This window comes from Phycodurus eques, chromosome 14 (genome assembly GCF_024500275.1).
Source record: "Phycodurus eques isolate BA_2022a chromosome 14, UOR_Pequ_1.1, whole genome shotgun sequence".
In the NCBI taxonomy this organism is placed as follows: Eukaryota; Metazoa; Chordata; class Actinopteri; order Syngnathiformes; family Syngnathidae; genus Phycodurus; species Phycodurus eques.
In genome coordinates this window covers 12,678,201-12,690,581 of record NC_084538.1, presented here as the reverse complement: position 1 = coordinate 12,690,581, position 12,381 = coordinate 12,678,201, and the positions used below count along the sequence as shown (strand labels likewise).

Below are 12,381 nucleotides of genomic sequence, written 5' to 3'. Positions count from 1 at the left end.
TGTCGTACAGGGTGATTGAATGAATTGGCAGTTGCAGAGCATTGGCCCAGAAAAGCCCAGTCTCTGAGAAACAGCGTGGCAGACCCCACCATTTTTCATAAGTGGCTACCCTACCCATGCTGGTCCTGGAAGGGAATTTCGCACATCTTCATGGGCCACATCACCCTTTGATAAAGTGTGAAGTTGTCATTTATCGTGGTCTTTACCTTTTAATTCAAATCTATTTTCAAAAATGGATCCATGACCACCTGCATGGAAAAAGTACATTGTGATAATTTGTGTCTACTTACAGAGAAACAAAGGCCTTGTGGTTGCTTGTCTTGGGAGCGGGTGAACAATTTTGAAGGGTTGGAATGTAACACAAAGGGTGATATAACTATTGGACAGGCTACTGTACACTACCATCCTTTTAAATGTTTGCTTAAACGACTAACCCTTCTGTAATTTTGTTTCTTTGGTACACCAAAAAATGTCCGTGCTGCACGTTTCACTATCCAAAAATGTGACATTTCTGCCACCCCCCTTTAGCCTGCTTGGGTCACTGACACAGCCGGGTCAATATATTTAATGGATATTCAATCAATTAAAATATATTTTAAAACTTTATTCTAAAAAGTTTTTAAATTTTAAAGTACAGTATTAACAGCCCAATTTGACCCACAACATATCAGGAGGGTTAAAAAATTTACAAATTGGAAAGTGTATTTTATTACAATGCAATTCTGAAACATTTTTCTTGCTATGTATTATTTTCTATAGCGTAACCGTTGAAATAACAGATTTTAAAATAAAGATTGCAAAACAAAAAAAGGCTCGCGGTAGTCTCGCGAGATTAGTTCACTGGCGCGGTTCCGTACCAGGAAAAGAAGTGATTCAATTGAAGTTAGGGACTTGTTTGACGGTGCATTTGCATTTTGCGGTGAACGCACTACACTCAATAGGTTCAGGGCTACTAATTTCAAATGAATCGAGTCGCATTGCTTTATTCCGGCGTGGAAGTAGGGCATGGGTCGCTAGTTATCTCGCGTTATCCTCCGCGCGAAAATTGTCAGCGTACGTCTATTTAAACAATGGCCACGGAGCAGAAGACAAGCTGGATATTGACTGGCGCTACCGTCGCCTGTGTGCTCGCTCTGTATGTGCCGTGTGTGCAGAGGACAGTCCCCGGTGGAGATTCAGGTTGGTGCTAAGCTAACGAAGCTTCCTTGGTACAGGTCACGTGTGTATGTTGTGGTTTCGGGCAGCCACACATATGGCACATTGTTGCGCTGCCTCTGGTCGCTTCCATACAAATATTAGAATTAAAGTAAGAATGTATTTTTTTACAGGCGGTAACCAGAAAATACACAAGTACAATATTTAGATCTAAAAAAAAAAAACCTTTTAAAACTGTTATCTTCATGTAATGTATACAACTAAAATCCCCCTAGCTCCTCTTTTGTATTGTCTTATGTATTAATGACAATATTGACTTTTGTTTTCTTGTAAATTGAATATTTTCAATAAAGATTGTTAAAAAAAACATTGTTTAGCTGCAGTTAGTTAACCAACACCTGTGATCTATCAGGGAAACTAATGTCATTGCATCAATTTAAAAATAAAATAAAATAAAAATCTTTGATCTCCTTTTATTGGGTTTGCAAAATAATTTGGGTTAAAAATGCCCAGGATGCTCTTTTTCAAGCTATTCTAGTTGGTCTTTTACGCCAAGCATTTGAGACAAACCGGTTTCTAATATTCGATACGTAAATAAGCATTGCTTTGATTGGGTTACTGATATTGCTAATTTAAATACGGAAAACAGCATTGCTCTGATTGGTCCTTGGCAACATCTCACACCCCGGTCCTGTTCAGCAGGCCCTTGCCGCGCTCGAGAGACACGCCGGTAATTCCGGCTGGTTCCATTAATTTAATTTTTTTTTATTTTTCCCCTTCCAAGTTCTTTTCCGCTTCCAACCCCGCCGGCCCATGACCCTTGCTGCCGACGAAGGTGCGGTGTCCACCCAGTTGGTTCTTTTTTTTTTTTTCTTCTCAATTCACCATCGTGCCCCGTGCGAGACTCTCATCGCCCGCGCACATTTTGTTGACAATGACTGCAAGCTTTGCTATTTTGTCCATGGTTATAGTTAAGTATAAGTTTTGTCGTAAACAACAACACATGCTTTCGTAAACTGTATTTGCATGGCTTGGTAGCTTAGTTTTTTTGGAGGGGGAATCAACCCTGAAAACGATTATATGCGGTTTATCCCTGCTCATTCATTTTGGGGGGTAAAAAAAAGCCTTTCTTTTTCAGTGTCAATTATCAACTGATATTTTTCTATTCGTGGTCTGCCCCGTTCCCTATCCCCCGCGAGCGAATAGCGGGGGACCACTGTATTAGCAGTCGTTGTGGCGGAACCCAACCGCCACAACGATTGTTAATACAGTGGACAATACACTGACTTAGACTTTTCCACTGGCCTAGCTCTTAACCATGCATTCACCTCCTGGTGGTTGGCTGACTACTGGTTGAAAAAGTGCTTCATATGTCCGCATTTTAAATGTAAAAATCGGCGACAATCAGGCTAATTTAATCATGGCAGCCAAAATCGTGATCATTATTAAAGTTAGATGAATTGTGCAGCCCTAGTAGCGCTGCAGTCAAAACAAAGTAAAACAATAAACATTTGGCTGCAAACCACAGGAGTCCTGGGGCAACCTGTGCTGGTGGGAAATGGTGCTGCTTTGCATGCTGAGGTTGCATAGGGGGGCTAAAGGTTTCTACATACATGGGCGGGCGGCGACCGCCCTGATGTCACTACGGATATCCCGCACACAGTTTGCCTTTTAAGGCTTCTTCATACTCGCACGCGCAGCGACCGTGCTGACGTCACTGCAGCTATCCCGCACGCAGTTTGCCTTTATACTCGAGCGCAACCCACATGCGCTGTTTTGAATATGTGCTGCAGTTCTCCTCCAAGTCGGGGGTGTCGCTACGGCTGGTATTGGCTAGGACACCACAGGGTGTAGTTTCCTCTGCATTTTATGGCCATTTCCGGTAGCTGTTTTTACTTTCCTTTCTGGAACAAGGAACAAAGCAATGGCGACTGTGGAACAGGGTCTGCTAGAGCAAATGGACCTAGATGAGCAGATGATACATTTAATTATACTGCAAAATCGATGAAGAAGGCGGCGGAGTAGGTGGTATGTGGAACCAAGGGGAATGCTGAGTACGTCATCACAGCATGTGACTTCAAACGGACCAATCACGAGAGATTATCTCAGCGGCCTTCTACGAGCAGCAACAATTTTTGCCGTGTGCGCGTCATGTGGCGTATAGGGGCCGCGCAGCCCAATGCGTTGGTCACGTGATGCAATGCGGGCGCTGTCGGCCGCGCGAGTGCGGGAGTATAAAGAGGCCTTAAGGCTACGGTGTTTACTGACTTGGATCCACGCTGTGACAACGTAAATGAATTCCACTCGTTTTGATAACCACATTTTAGTCCAAGTTTGGCAAAACTGTCTTGAGCCAAAGCCAACATGGATGCCGCCATGTACAGTATCTACCCTCTTCAGCTGATTGTCAATCATAAATCGAGCACAGCTGCTGTTAGATTTGTGATTGGATGAGCGAGTGTTCGGCCTACACACAACAGCCTTCTATCTTCTGCTGCAGAAGTTTTGTTGTGGGGAAAACTAGTTTGATGGCGCTGTTGTAACGGATTCCACTGGTTTTGATGCTGTGTTTAGTCCTAGATTGGTGAAACTATTGTAAGGGAAAGCAAGCATGGACGCTGCTATGAACAGTGTATATCCGCTCCTGCTAGGTGTCACTCACAAATTAACATGGCTGCATTTCGATTTCTGTTTGGATAAGCGATCAGAAGGCTGTTGTATGTGTAGGCAGAAGGTAAATTTAAATTACAATAAAAAAATTTAAAAAAAGGGGGAAAAAAATTATAATGACGAAACATTGTCTAGTGGCGGATTTTTATTACCGCCACTAGACAATGTTTCGTCATTATAATTTTTTTCCCCCTTTTTTTAAATTTTTTTATTGTTTTTACGTTACATTAAATCAGGAGGCGGCACGGTGGACGACTGGTTAAAGCGTCTGCCTCACAGTTCTGAGGACCGAGGTTCAATCCTGTATGGAGTTTGCATGTTCTCCCCATGCCTGCGTGGGTTTTCTCCGAGCGCTCCGGTTTCCTCCCCCATCCAAAAAACATGCGTGGTAGGTTAATTGACAACTGTAAATTGCCCGTAGGTGTGATTGTGTGTGCGAATGGATGGATGTTTGTATTGTGCCCTGCGATTGGCTGACAACCAGTTCAGGGTGTACCCCGGCTCCTGCCCGATGATAGCCGGGAAAGGTTCCAGCACACCCGCGACCCTAGTGAGGAGAAGCGGCTCAGAAAATGGATGGATGGATGGACATTAAATCAGGAATAGGTGAGTTTTTACACAAACAATGGAGGATAGGTTCCCCCCCAAAATTTGCGAATAGGTGAATTTGCAAATACCAGACCGCGAATACCCAGGGGTTCACTGTATTTGCAATGTGAGAGTTTTGTCATTACCTCAATGAAACATAGGTTTGTTATTGTGTACATGTATACGTATAGTAATTACTGTTCTGTATTTGGACTGTATTTCACTCCCTACCTTTTACATGCTGCAGGCCAATGTGTCTTCCAGTATTCTCTGTAATGCATTTTGTGAAAGACTACCTTGCATATTTGCAGAGAGTGTTTAGTTGAGATAGTCAAGTTACAGACTTTTAAATTGGCCAAATGAAGGCTCTGCTGGTTGCTCGCTTAGCTCTGGCATACAAGTTGCAGAAAGAAACGCATATTTGCACATTGCAAGTGTAAGAAAAGCTGAGCCAGATATGAATGTGGAACGCCGAGAGAGCACGGAGTATCCTGCCTGCTCTCATGAATGAGGACGGTAAAACGGGCGGTTGGGGGGTGCGGGGGGGGGCTTTGGAAAAAATGGCCAGCCCCTTCTCCACAGTGTTTAGGGACGGTGCAGGATGCCCACTCTGATAGTGCCAGCTGAATTTCCCAGGTCTCCGTCTCCGTGTCCTAATCTCTTTAGGTGTGATGTGCCCTGGAGAAGTTTGAGCACAGCCCCGCAGGCACACTGTTGTCTAGGAATGTGGAGTGTGGAAATGATGGGGATTACGGCAAGACCGGTGTGGGTGCCCATGCCCCACGATCACAAAGACTCTTGGCAACCTCGCTGTTCCCCCGTTGAGTCAATACATTTGCTGTTTTTGGAGTCGGGCTACAGAAGTGCCTCAATGTAAGATGCTCACTTAGTTTGATTTATGTTGAATGGTAGAAAAGTGTGCCACGTCTGAGGGAAAATGGGAAGCTCATGAAGGACAAGAAAATGTGGAAGCAGTGGCAAGTAGCTGGTTGGTCGTGCCAGGTGCAATGGAGCTGTGAAAGTGCTTAAGGTGTGCAAGTGGAGGAGTTCTGACTTCATGCTCCATTAGACTGATAAGAGTTAGTGATCCACGTGGCACCAAATGTAGTCATTAAATCACTGTAACAGTAAGGTTGCAAAATATGAATGCAATTCAGCGTGGCCTTTTTTCATATTGATTTGTTTATGTTCAAATAAAGCAATCAAGCAATAAATCTTTCTTTTTTTAAATTACCATCCATCCACCCTTCCATACATACAGGTGCTGGTCATATAATTAGAATATCATGAAAAAGTTTATTTCAGGAATTCCGTTCAAAAAGTGAAACTTGTATAATGTATACATTCATTTCACACTGACATATTTCAAGTGTTTATTTCTTTTAATGTTGATGATTATAACTGACAATGAAAACCCCAAATTGAGTATCTCAGAAAATTTGAAAATTGTGGAGAGGCAGTGATGCAGGTAACGCGTACAAAGTAACGCGTGACTCCAAAAATGTGGTCCGGTGACGTCATAAGTAACCAGTTCAGGGTGTACCCCACCTCCTGCCCGATGATAGCTGGGACAGGCTCCAGCACGCCTGCAACCCTAGTCAGGAGAAGCGGCTCAGAAAATGGATGGATGGAAGATTACAATTACTTTGATTTATCTGCCAATAGTTACTTTTTTGTTCAAGAGAACTAGAGCTTAATATGCTTCTTTCCTACCTCCTTGTTATATATATATATATATATATTTTAAAGTGGTTAATTTATTTTCACACTTATATCCATCCATCCATCCATTTTCTGAGCCGCTTCTCCTCACTAGGGTCGCGGGCATGCTGGAGCCTATCCCAGCTGTCATCGGGCAGGAGGCGGGGTACAACCTGAACTGGTTGCCAGCCAATTGCAGGGCACATAGAAACAAACAACCATTCGCACTCACAGTCATGCCTATGGGCAATTTAGAGTCTTCAATTAATGCATGTTTTTGGGATTTGGGAGGAAACCGGAGTGCCCGGAGAAAACCCACGCAGGCACAGGGAGAACATGCAAACTCCACACAGGCGGGGCCGGGGATTGAACCCTGGTCCTCAGAACTGTGAGGCTGACGCTCTAACCAGTCGGCCGCCTTCACACTTACATGTGGCAGTTAAAATGTTACTCTGCCTGTACGGTTAATAAAGGCTATATGATGATGACAGTTTTACCGAGCAAAAAATGTATTAATTTTGCATTTGTTTACATTACAGTAATCCCTCGTTTATCGTGGGAGTTAGGTGTCGCACCGCCCCTCCAATAGGTGAAATACCTGAAGTAGTGACCACATATATTTAAATTATTTATGCATTTTTTTTTTAAAGGTCCCATATTTTGGCTATTGAGAACCCCATAGATTAATTGTCTAATATGACCTTAGTATAAAAGTGTCAATTTCATTTATATATTTAAAAAAAAAACAAAAAAAAAAAACACCTTGGTTTTGTCATACGAGTGTCCAGAAAAGGCCCCTCTGACCGGTACTTCTGTTTGACCCAGTTTTGTATCCGCTTTCCGCTATCCTTTCCTCTGATTGGTTGCCTCCGTGTTGAAGACCCACTTGTCAGAGCCCACGTATTTGTTATGTTGACAGCGCTGGCTCAGGAGCAGAGAAGAAGGCAGAGATCTTCACTAGTGACGCAGATAAGCTTGAGAAATTCGAATGACCTGATTTCAGGCCTCTCCACAGAAAGGCGTCTGGAAATCAGGAATGCATAGACGATTATAATTCATGATTCACATGTTTACTGAGGCCCAATAGAGCCAATAACATCTCAAATACTACAAAAATGTGGTTTGGTAAAATATGGGGCCTTTAAAGATGTATGAACTTCCCCAGACTCTTATTAATCTTCCCCACACTCCTATTAATCTCTACTATACTTTTATAAACTCTTTCAATACTCTTAAATACCTTTTCAATGTTTAAACATAAACACAGTAGTACCATGCAGTATTTATATTTTATTCCTTGTAATATATGTTTCGGTGACACGGTGGCCGACTGGTTAGAGCGTCAGCCTCACAGTTCTGAGGACCCGGGTTCAAACCCCGGCCCCGCCTGTGTGGAGTTTGCATGTTCTCCCCGTGCCTGTGTGGGTTTTCTCCGGGCACTCCGGTTTCCTCCCACATTCCAAAAACATGCATGAATTGGAGACTCTAAATTGCCCGCAGGTGTGAATGTGAGTGCAAATGGTTGTTTGTTTCTGTGTGCTCTGCGATTGGCTGACAACCAGTTCAGGGTGTACCCTGCCTCCTGCCCGATGACAGCTGGGATTGGCTCCAGCACGCCCGCGACCCTAGTGAGGAGAAGCGGCTCAGAAAATGGATGGATGGATGGATGAATATGATGAAAAAATCTGCAATGCACTGAATTTGCAATAGGTGAACGTCGATATAGCGAGGGAAAGCGATATAGCAAGGGAAGACTACTTATTTTGGAAAATTTGTTTTGAAATAAAAAAAATTGGACATCAACCATCACGGAAGGGATTGTGTTCGACTGGTCATTCTGCTGTATGTGAAGGCACACACATATCTTTTCCGTTTCACTGAATGGTTCTATGCTCTGTGCTATGTTGATACAGGACATGAGGACGTTGTTGAATTTGATGGAGCAGAGGCAGGACTTTCTCTCTAGTGCCAGAAGAGGGTGCTGTCTTGAACCCAAACATTTATCAGTGTCAGTTAATCTGAACCAAATTTCAATTTTCATGAGTGGGAGATGTAAACATTGGGTGAGAAATCAGCATAATTTGAAACGCTCTGGGTGTATTCTGGCACAAATGGGTTTGTGCCCAGCTACATTAAAGCTTGCTCAAATAGCTTTTAGGAGTGGGGGAAGAGCGGTGTGTGTGTGTGTGTGTGGGGGTGGGGGGGGTGTTCTCTTTTCATTCTGTGTTGTGCCTCACACAGAGCTTGTCATGAAATTGTACAGCCGGTACTTATTTTTGCAGCTTACCTCATTCTGTGACTGTCACCAGTGTCGCCTTTTTTTTCTGTTTGTGCCCAACGGACTGAATGCGACACTGAGACACTGGCAGAGACGCATTGAGAGTGGCAGAAGAAAGACCCTGATGCACGGGGAGGATGGGACTGGAAGCATTCTTCTCAGATCAGCATATGTGTGTCTTAGTGTGACAGTGCATTGGAGAAGGTGTCTAATGGCTTGTGTGTATGTGTGTCTGTGTATGTGCTGGAGAAGAGAAGGGAGGCATCATGGGAGAGTCAAGCGCTGAAGAGAATGAGCGTGCCGCTTAGAAAATGTCACACTGGGAAGATTTGCAGGTTTTGATCCTAGCAAATTAATGCAAAACCCCAGTGCAAGTATTTGATTTGGGAAAACTTTGGGAGCAGACTTGTCTCTTAATAATAATTATTGGGTTTACATTAATTTCCTACCCCATTCTCTTCCACAGGAGAGCTGATCACCACTGCCTGTGAGCTGGGTGTAAGTATTAGCTCTATTGTTTAATCAATTCACTCATTAACTCTTAGAAGCATTAAGCAAGTTTAATTAAGCATGGGCAGAAAGCAGATTAATTCAGTTTCAGTCCACAGGTTCCCCCCTTCTTTTCTTTACACTTATTTTACTAAGTTGCAAGTAGAGAATGCTATAATTTGCAACCCGTTTTTCAAATCCAATTAAAGTCAATAGTAAGGCGATGGCTTTTGTAGGCTTTGCCTTATGTACGGTATAAGGCTTATTATATCCACCCCTCTTTTTTGTGTGTGTGTAAGCCGCAAAGAATGAACTAAATCGGGTTAACAGTTATAATAAGTTTTATTATTTAATAAAGTTTATTACGCCGCTGTGATCCATTTAGGGAGGCTGTGTCCCTATGCCAGTAATCCTGCCGTTAGGGCTGCAGTCCGTGTGGCCTGCCTGGCTGCCTTGCAGGCCTCCCAAAGGCCTTGGAGGCCACCCGTGTCCCAGACTGCCATTTTGATCCCAGGAGTTCGTCTTCCCTTTCCTCTCCCTGACTTTTGTGCCTCAGCTATCCTGCACTTGAATCTGTTCTCTAATGTCAACCTCAAATTAATTTAATTTAATTTGAACTCTCATTTCTTTCTCTATGTATTCTGACCTTCACATGTGATGTAGTTTTATCGTAGAGTATGTTCGTCTAACGTTGACCAGCAAAGTAATCAAATTCACCTTTCCACATTGTCTTCATTTGAAGAGCTGCCCCTTCTTTCCGCCTGTGCCACTCAAGTTATCAGCGCCAGGAAATGAATCTGTCTTTAATGACTGAGTGCTTATCTGGGCGAAGGAGACTTAGCGGCTAATTGCTGTGATTGCTGAGATTCCCCCAGACGAGAACGACTGCAGCTCGGAGGTGGTTTGGGGGGCAGGGGCGGGCAGAGATCACGTGTTGTGCTGCGTGCTCTCAGGAGCTGCACTGTCCTTGGGAAGAGGCCAAAGGAAGACAAGTAAAAAGTGTGAGGAGAAGATGCCTTGTTCAGGGTTGTGAATTGATCCCACATAAACTGCATGAAACTGAGTTATGTGAACCACTACTCTACCAATGACTGTCTTTTGGTGTCATGTCAGTCATTTTGTCAGAGGGGATATGGCTTATTAAGCTCTCCAAGTCTAAGAGCTCATCAGACTGAATAAACAGCGCCTCCGATGTTTGCATCCAATACTGTACAACACATTTTGCTTCACTTTCTTCATGACAAGATGAATTCACAATACAGAATCTATCAACTTTATTAATTATCAATTGATCAAAGTGATTATTATCCTTACACTGATGTTGCTTGTGCTTCCATCAGTGGGTGGGATAGCAATAGCTGGATGAGATCTGTAACAATACAGAGGACACAAAGTGAGTGACTTCCAGTATTTTGTTTTTCTTCTTCAGTTCACAGGTTCCCCCCTTCTTTTCTTGACACTTATTTTACTAAGTTGCAAGTAGAGAATGCTATAATTTGCTATATTTTTTTTTTCTTTTATAAAAAGAGAAGCTTTGTAAGAAAACACTGTTTTCTTCCTATTCCATTTCTCTTATTGCACTAAGTTTCCATACTTTATCTACCAACCAATGGACTGCTGTTTGTCTTGTATTATGTTTTACCAGTCAAAACATTGTTACTCTTGCCTAAGTCTCCTTCCCCTGAACCCAAATGCTTTAGTGTTTTAGTATTAAGTGGGGTCACTTAATTTATGTCCTGACATCACTTACTGTGATTTCTAATTTAGCTTTTGTCTCTGGGTGTCTAGGTGGCCCATCCTCCCGGATACCCGCTCTTCACGCTACTGTCTCGCCTGACAATGTGTCTTCTGCCCACACTCTCACCAGCCCACAGTGTCAACCTAATGAGCAGCCTGCTGGGGGCAGTGGCGTGTGGCACGCTCTGCATGACTGTATGCAGGTAGGCGCTAATAGATGCAGAGAAACACAGTATATACAGGTGCGTCTCAAATTGAATATTGTAGAAAAGTTTATTTTAGTACAGTTGAGATTTAGTTAGCCAGGTGATGAGCAGTGCCTCTTATTCTCCAGATATGACGCTTGCAATTCAGGCCCAAAAGTTCTATTTTGGTTTCATCAGACCAGAGAATTTTGTTTTTGCAGGTCTGAGAATCCCTGAGGTGCCTTTTGGCAAACTCCAAGCGGGCTGCTATGTGCCTTTTAGTGAGAAGTGGCTTCCGTCTGGCCACTCTACCCTAGAGGCCTGATTGCTGGAGTGCGTTAGCAATGGTTGACCTTCTGGATGGCTCTCGTATCCCCGCAAGGGAACACTGGAGCTCCGCCTAAGTGACCATAGGGTTCTTTGTTCACCTCTCTAACCAAGGCCCTTCTTCCCTGGTTACTCTGCTTGGTCGGACGACCAAATCTAGGAAGGGTGCCGGTGGTTCCAAACTTCTTCCATTTCCGAATAATCGAGATCACAGTGCTTTTCGGGACCTTCAATGCTGCTGAAATTCTTTTGTATCCTTTCCCAGATTTGTGCCTTGACACAATCCGGTCTCGGAGGTCGGCAGACAATTCCTTAGACTTCATTGCTTGGTTTCTGCTCTGATATGCACTGCCAACTATGAGACCTTATAGAGACAGGTGTGTGCCATTCCAAATGATGTTCAATCAACTGAATTTACTACAGGTGGACTCCATTCAAGTTGTAGAAGCATCTCAAGGATGATCAGTGGAAATCAAAGGATGTAAATACTTATGTACCAATTATGTTTGAATGTTTAAACATTAGTGTGTGTGTGTATGTAAATATCCGTCCATTTTCTACACCGCTTATCCTCACTAGGGTCGCTATATGCTGGAGCCTATCCCAGCTAACTGCGGGCAGGAGGCGGGGTATACCCTGAAGTGGTTGCCAGCCAATCACAGGGCACATAACATAACAAACAACCATTTGCACTCACATTCTTTGTAGTGTATTCAATTAAATATTGGTTGAACATGATTTGTAAATCATTGTATTCTGTTTTTATTTATGTTTAACACGACGCCCCAACGTCATTGGAATTGGGGTTGTATATATAGATAGTGTGTGTGTGTGTGTGTGTGTGTGTGTGTGTGTGTGTGAGAGAGAGTGTGTAAGTTGTTTCACTTTTTGAATTGAACTGCTCACACACCTGAAAAGCTCAGTTTTTTTTGTGGCCAGAAGACGAAAATGTAACAACATCACGACAAATATCCAAACACGAAATGTATTAGAGAAAAACATTTTGGGAGAAACAGGAGTTGACATTCTTCCACTGACTTTTTGCATCTGGATGCTGTTTGAGGCACACAGTGGCATTTTGGGGTCCTGACAGTCTACTGGTGGTGTCCCTAATCCTCTGTTTAGCATTCAGGAGCATTGCTCATGCTGCCACAACCCTGCCCACCCTGTTTACCCATCAGCCACCCGTTGTGAGTTAGCGTGTGTGTATGTATATCATCATTTTCATGCCCTCCAACCCCCACACCACCA

At 43.3% G+C, this 12,381-nt stretch overlaps 1 protein-coding gene across 8 annotated transcripts in view; it reads left to right on the top strand.

Annotated features, from left to right (window-relative positions):
- Positions 1 to 852: 852 nt before the first annotated feature.
- tmem260 (transmembrane protein 260) overlaps positions 853 to 12,381 on the top strand; it is a 34,338-nt gene continuing 22,809 nt past the window's right edge. For 3 of the 8 annotated variants that reach the window (XM_061697185.1, XM_061697186.1, XM_061697184.1), the window contains exons 1-3: positions 853 to 1,179; positions 8,859 to 8,890; positions 10,670 to 10,821. In XM_061697185.1, the coding sequence (XP_061553169.1) occupies positions 1,071 to 1,179; positions 8,859 to 8,890; positions 10,670 to 10,821 (293 nt within the window). In that variant the 5' untranslated portion in view covers positions 853 to 1,070. Of the gene's footprint in view, positions 1,180 to 4,033; positions 4,432 to 8,858; positions 8,891 to 10,138; positions 10,275 to 10,669; positions 10,822 to 11,464; positions 11,508 to 12,381 lie in introns of those variants that run through there. The other 5 variants (XM_061697190.1, XM_061697188.1, XM_061697187.1 and 2 more) reach the window with 4 other exon arrangements.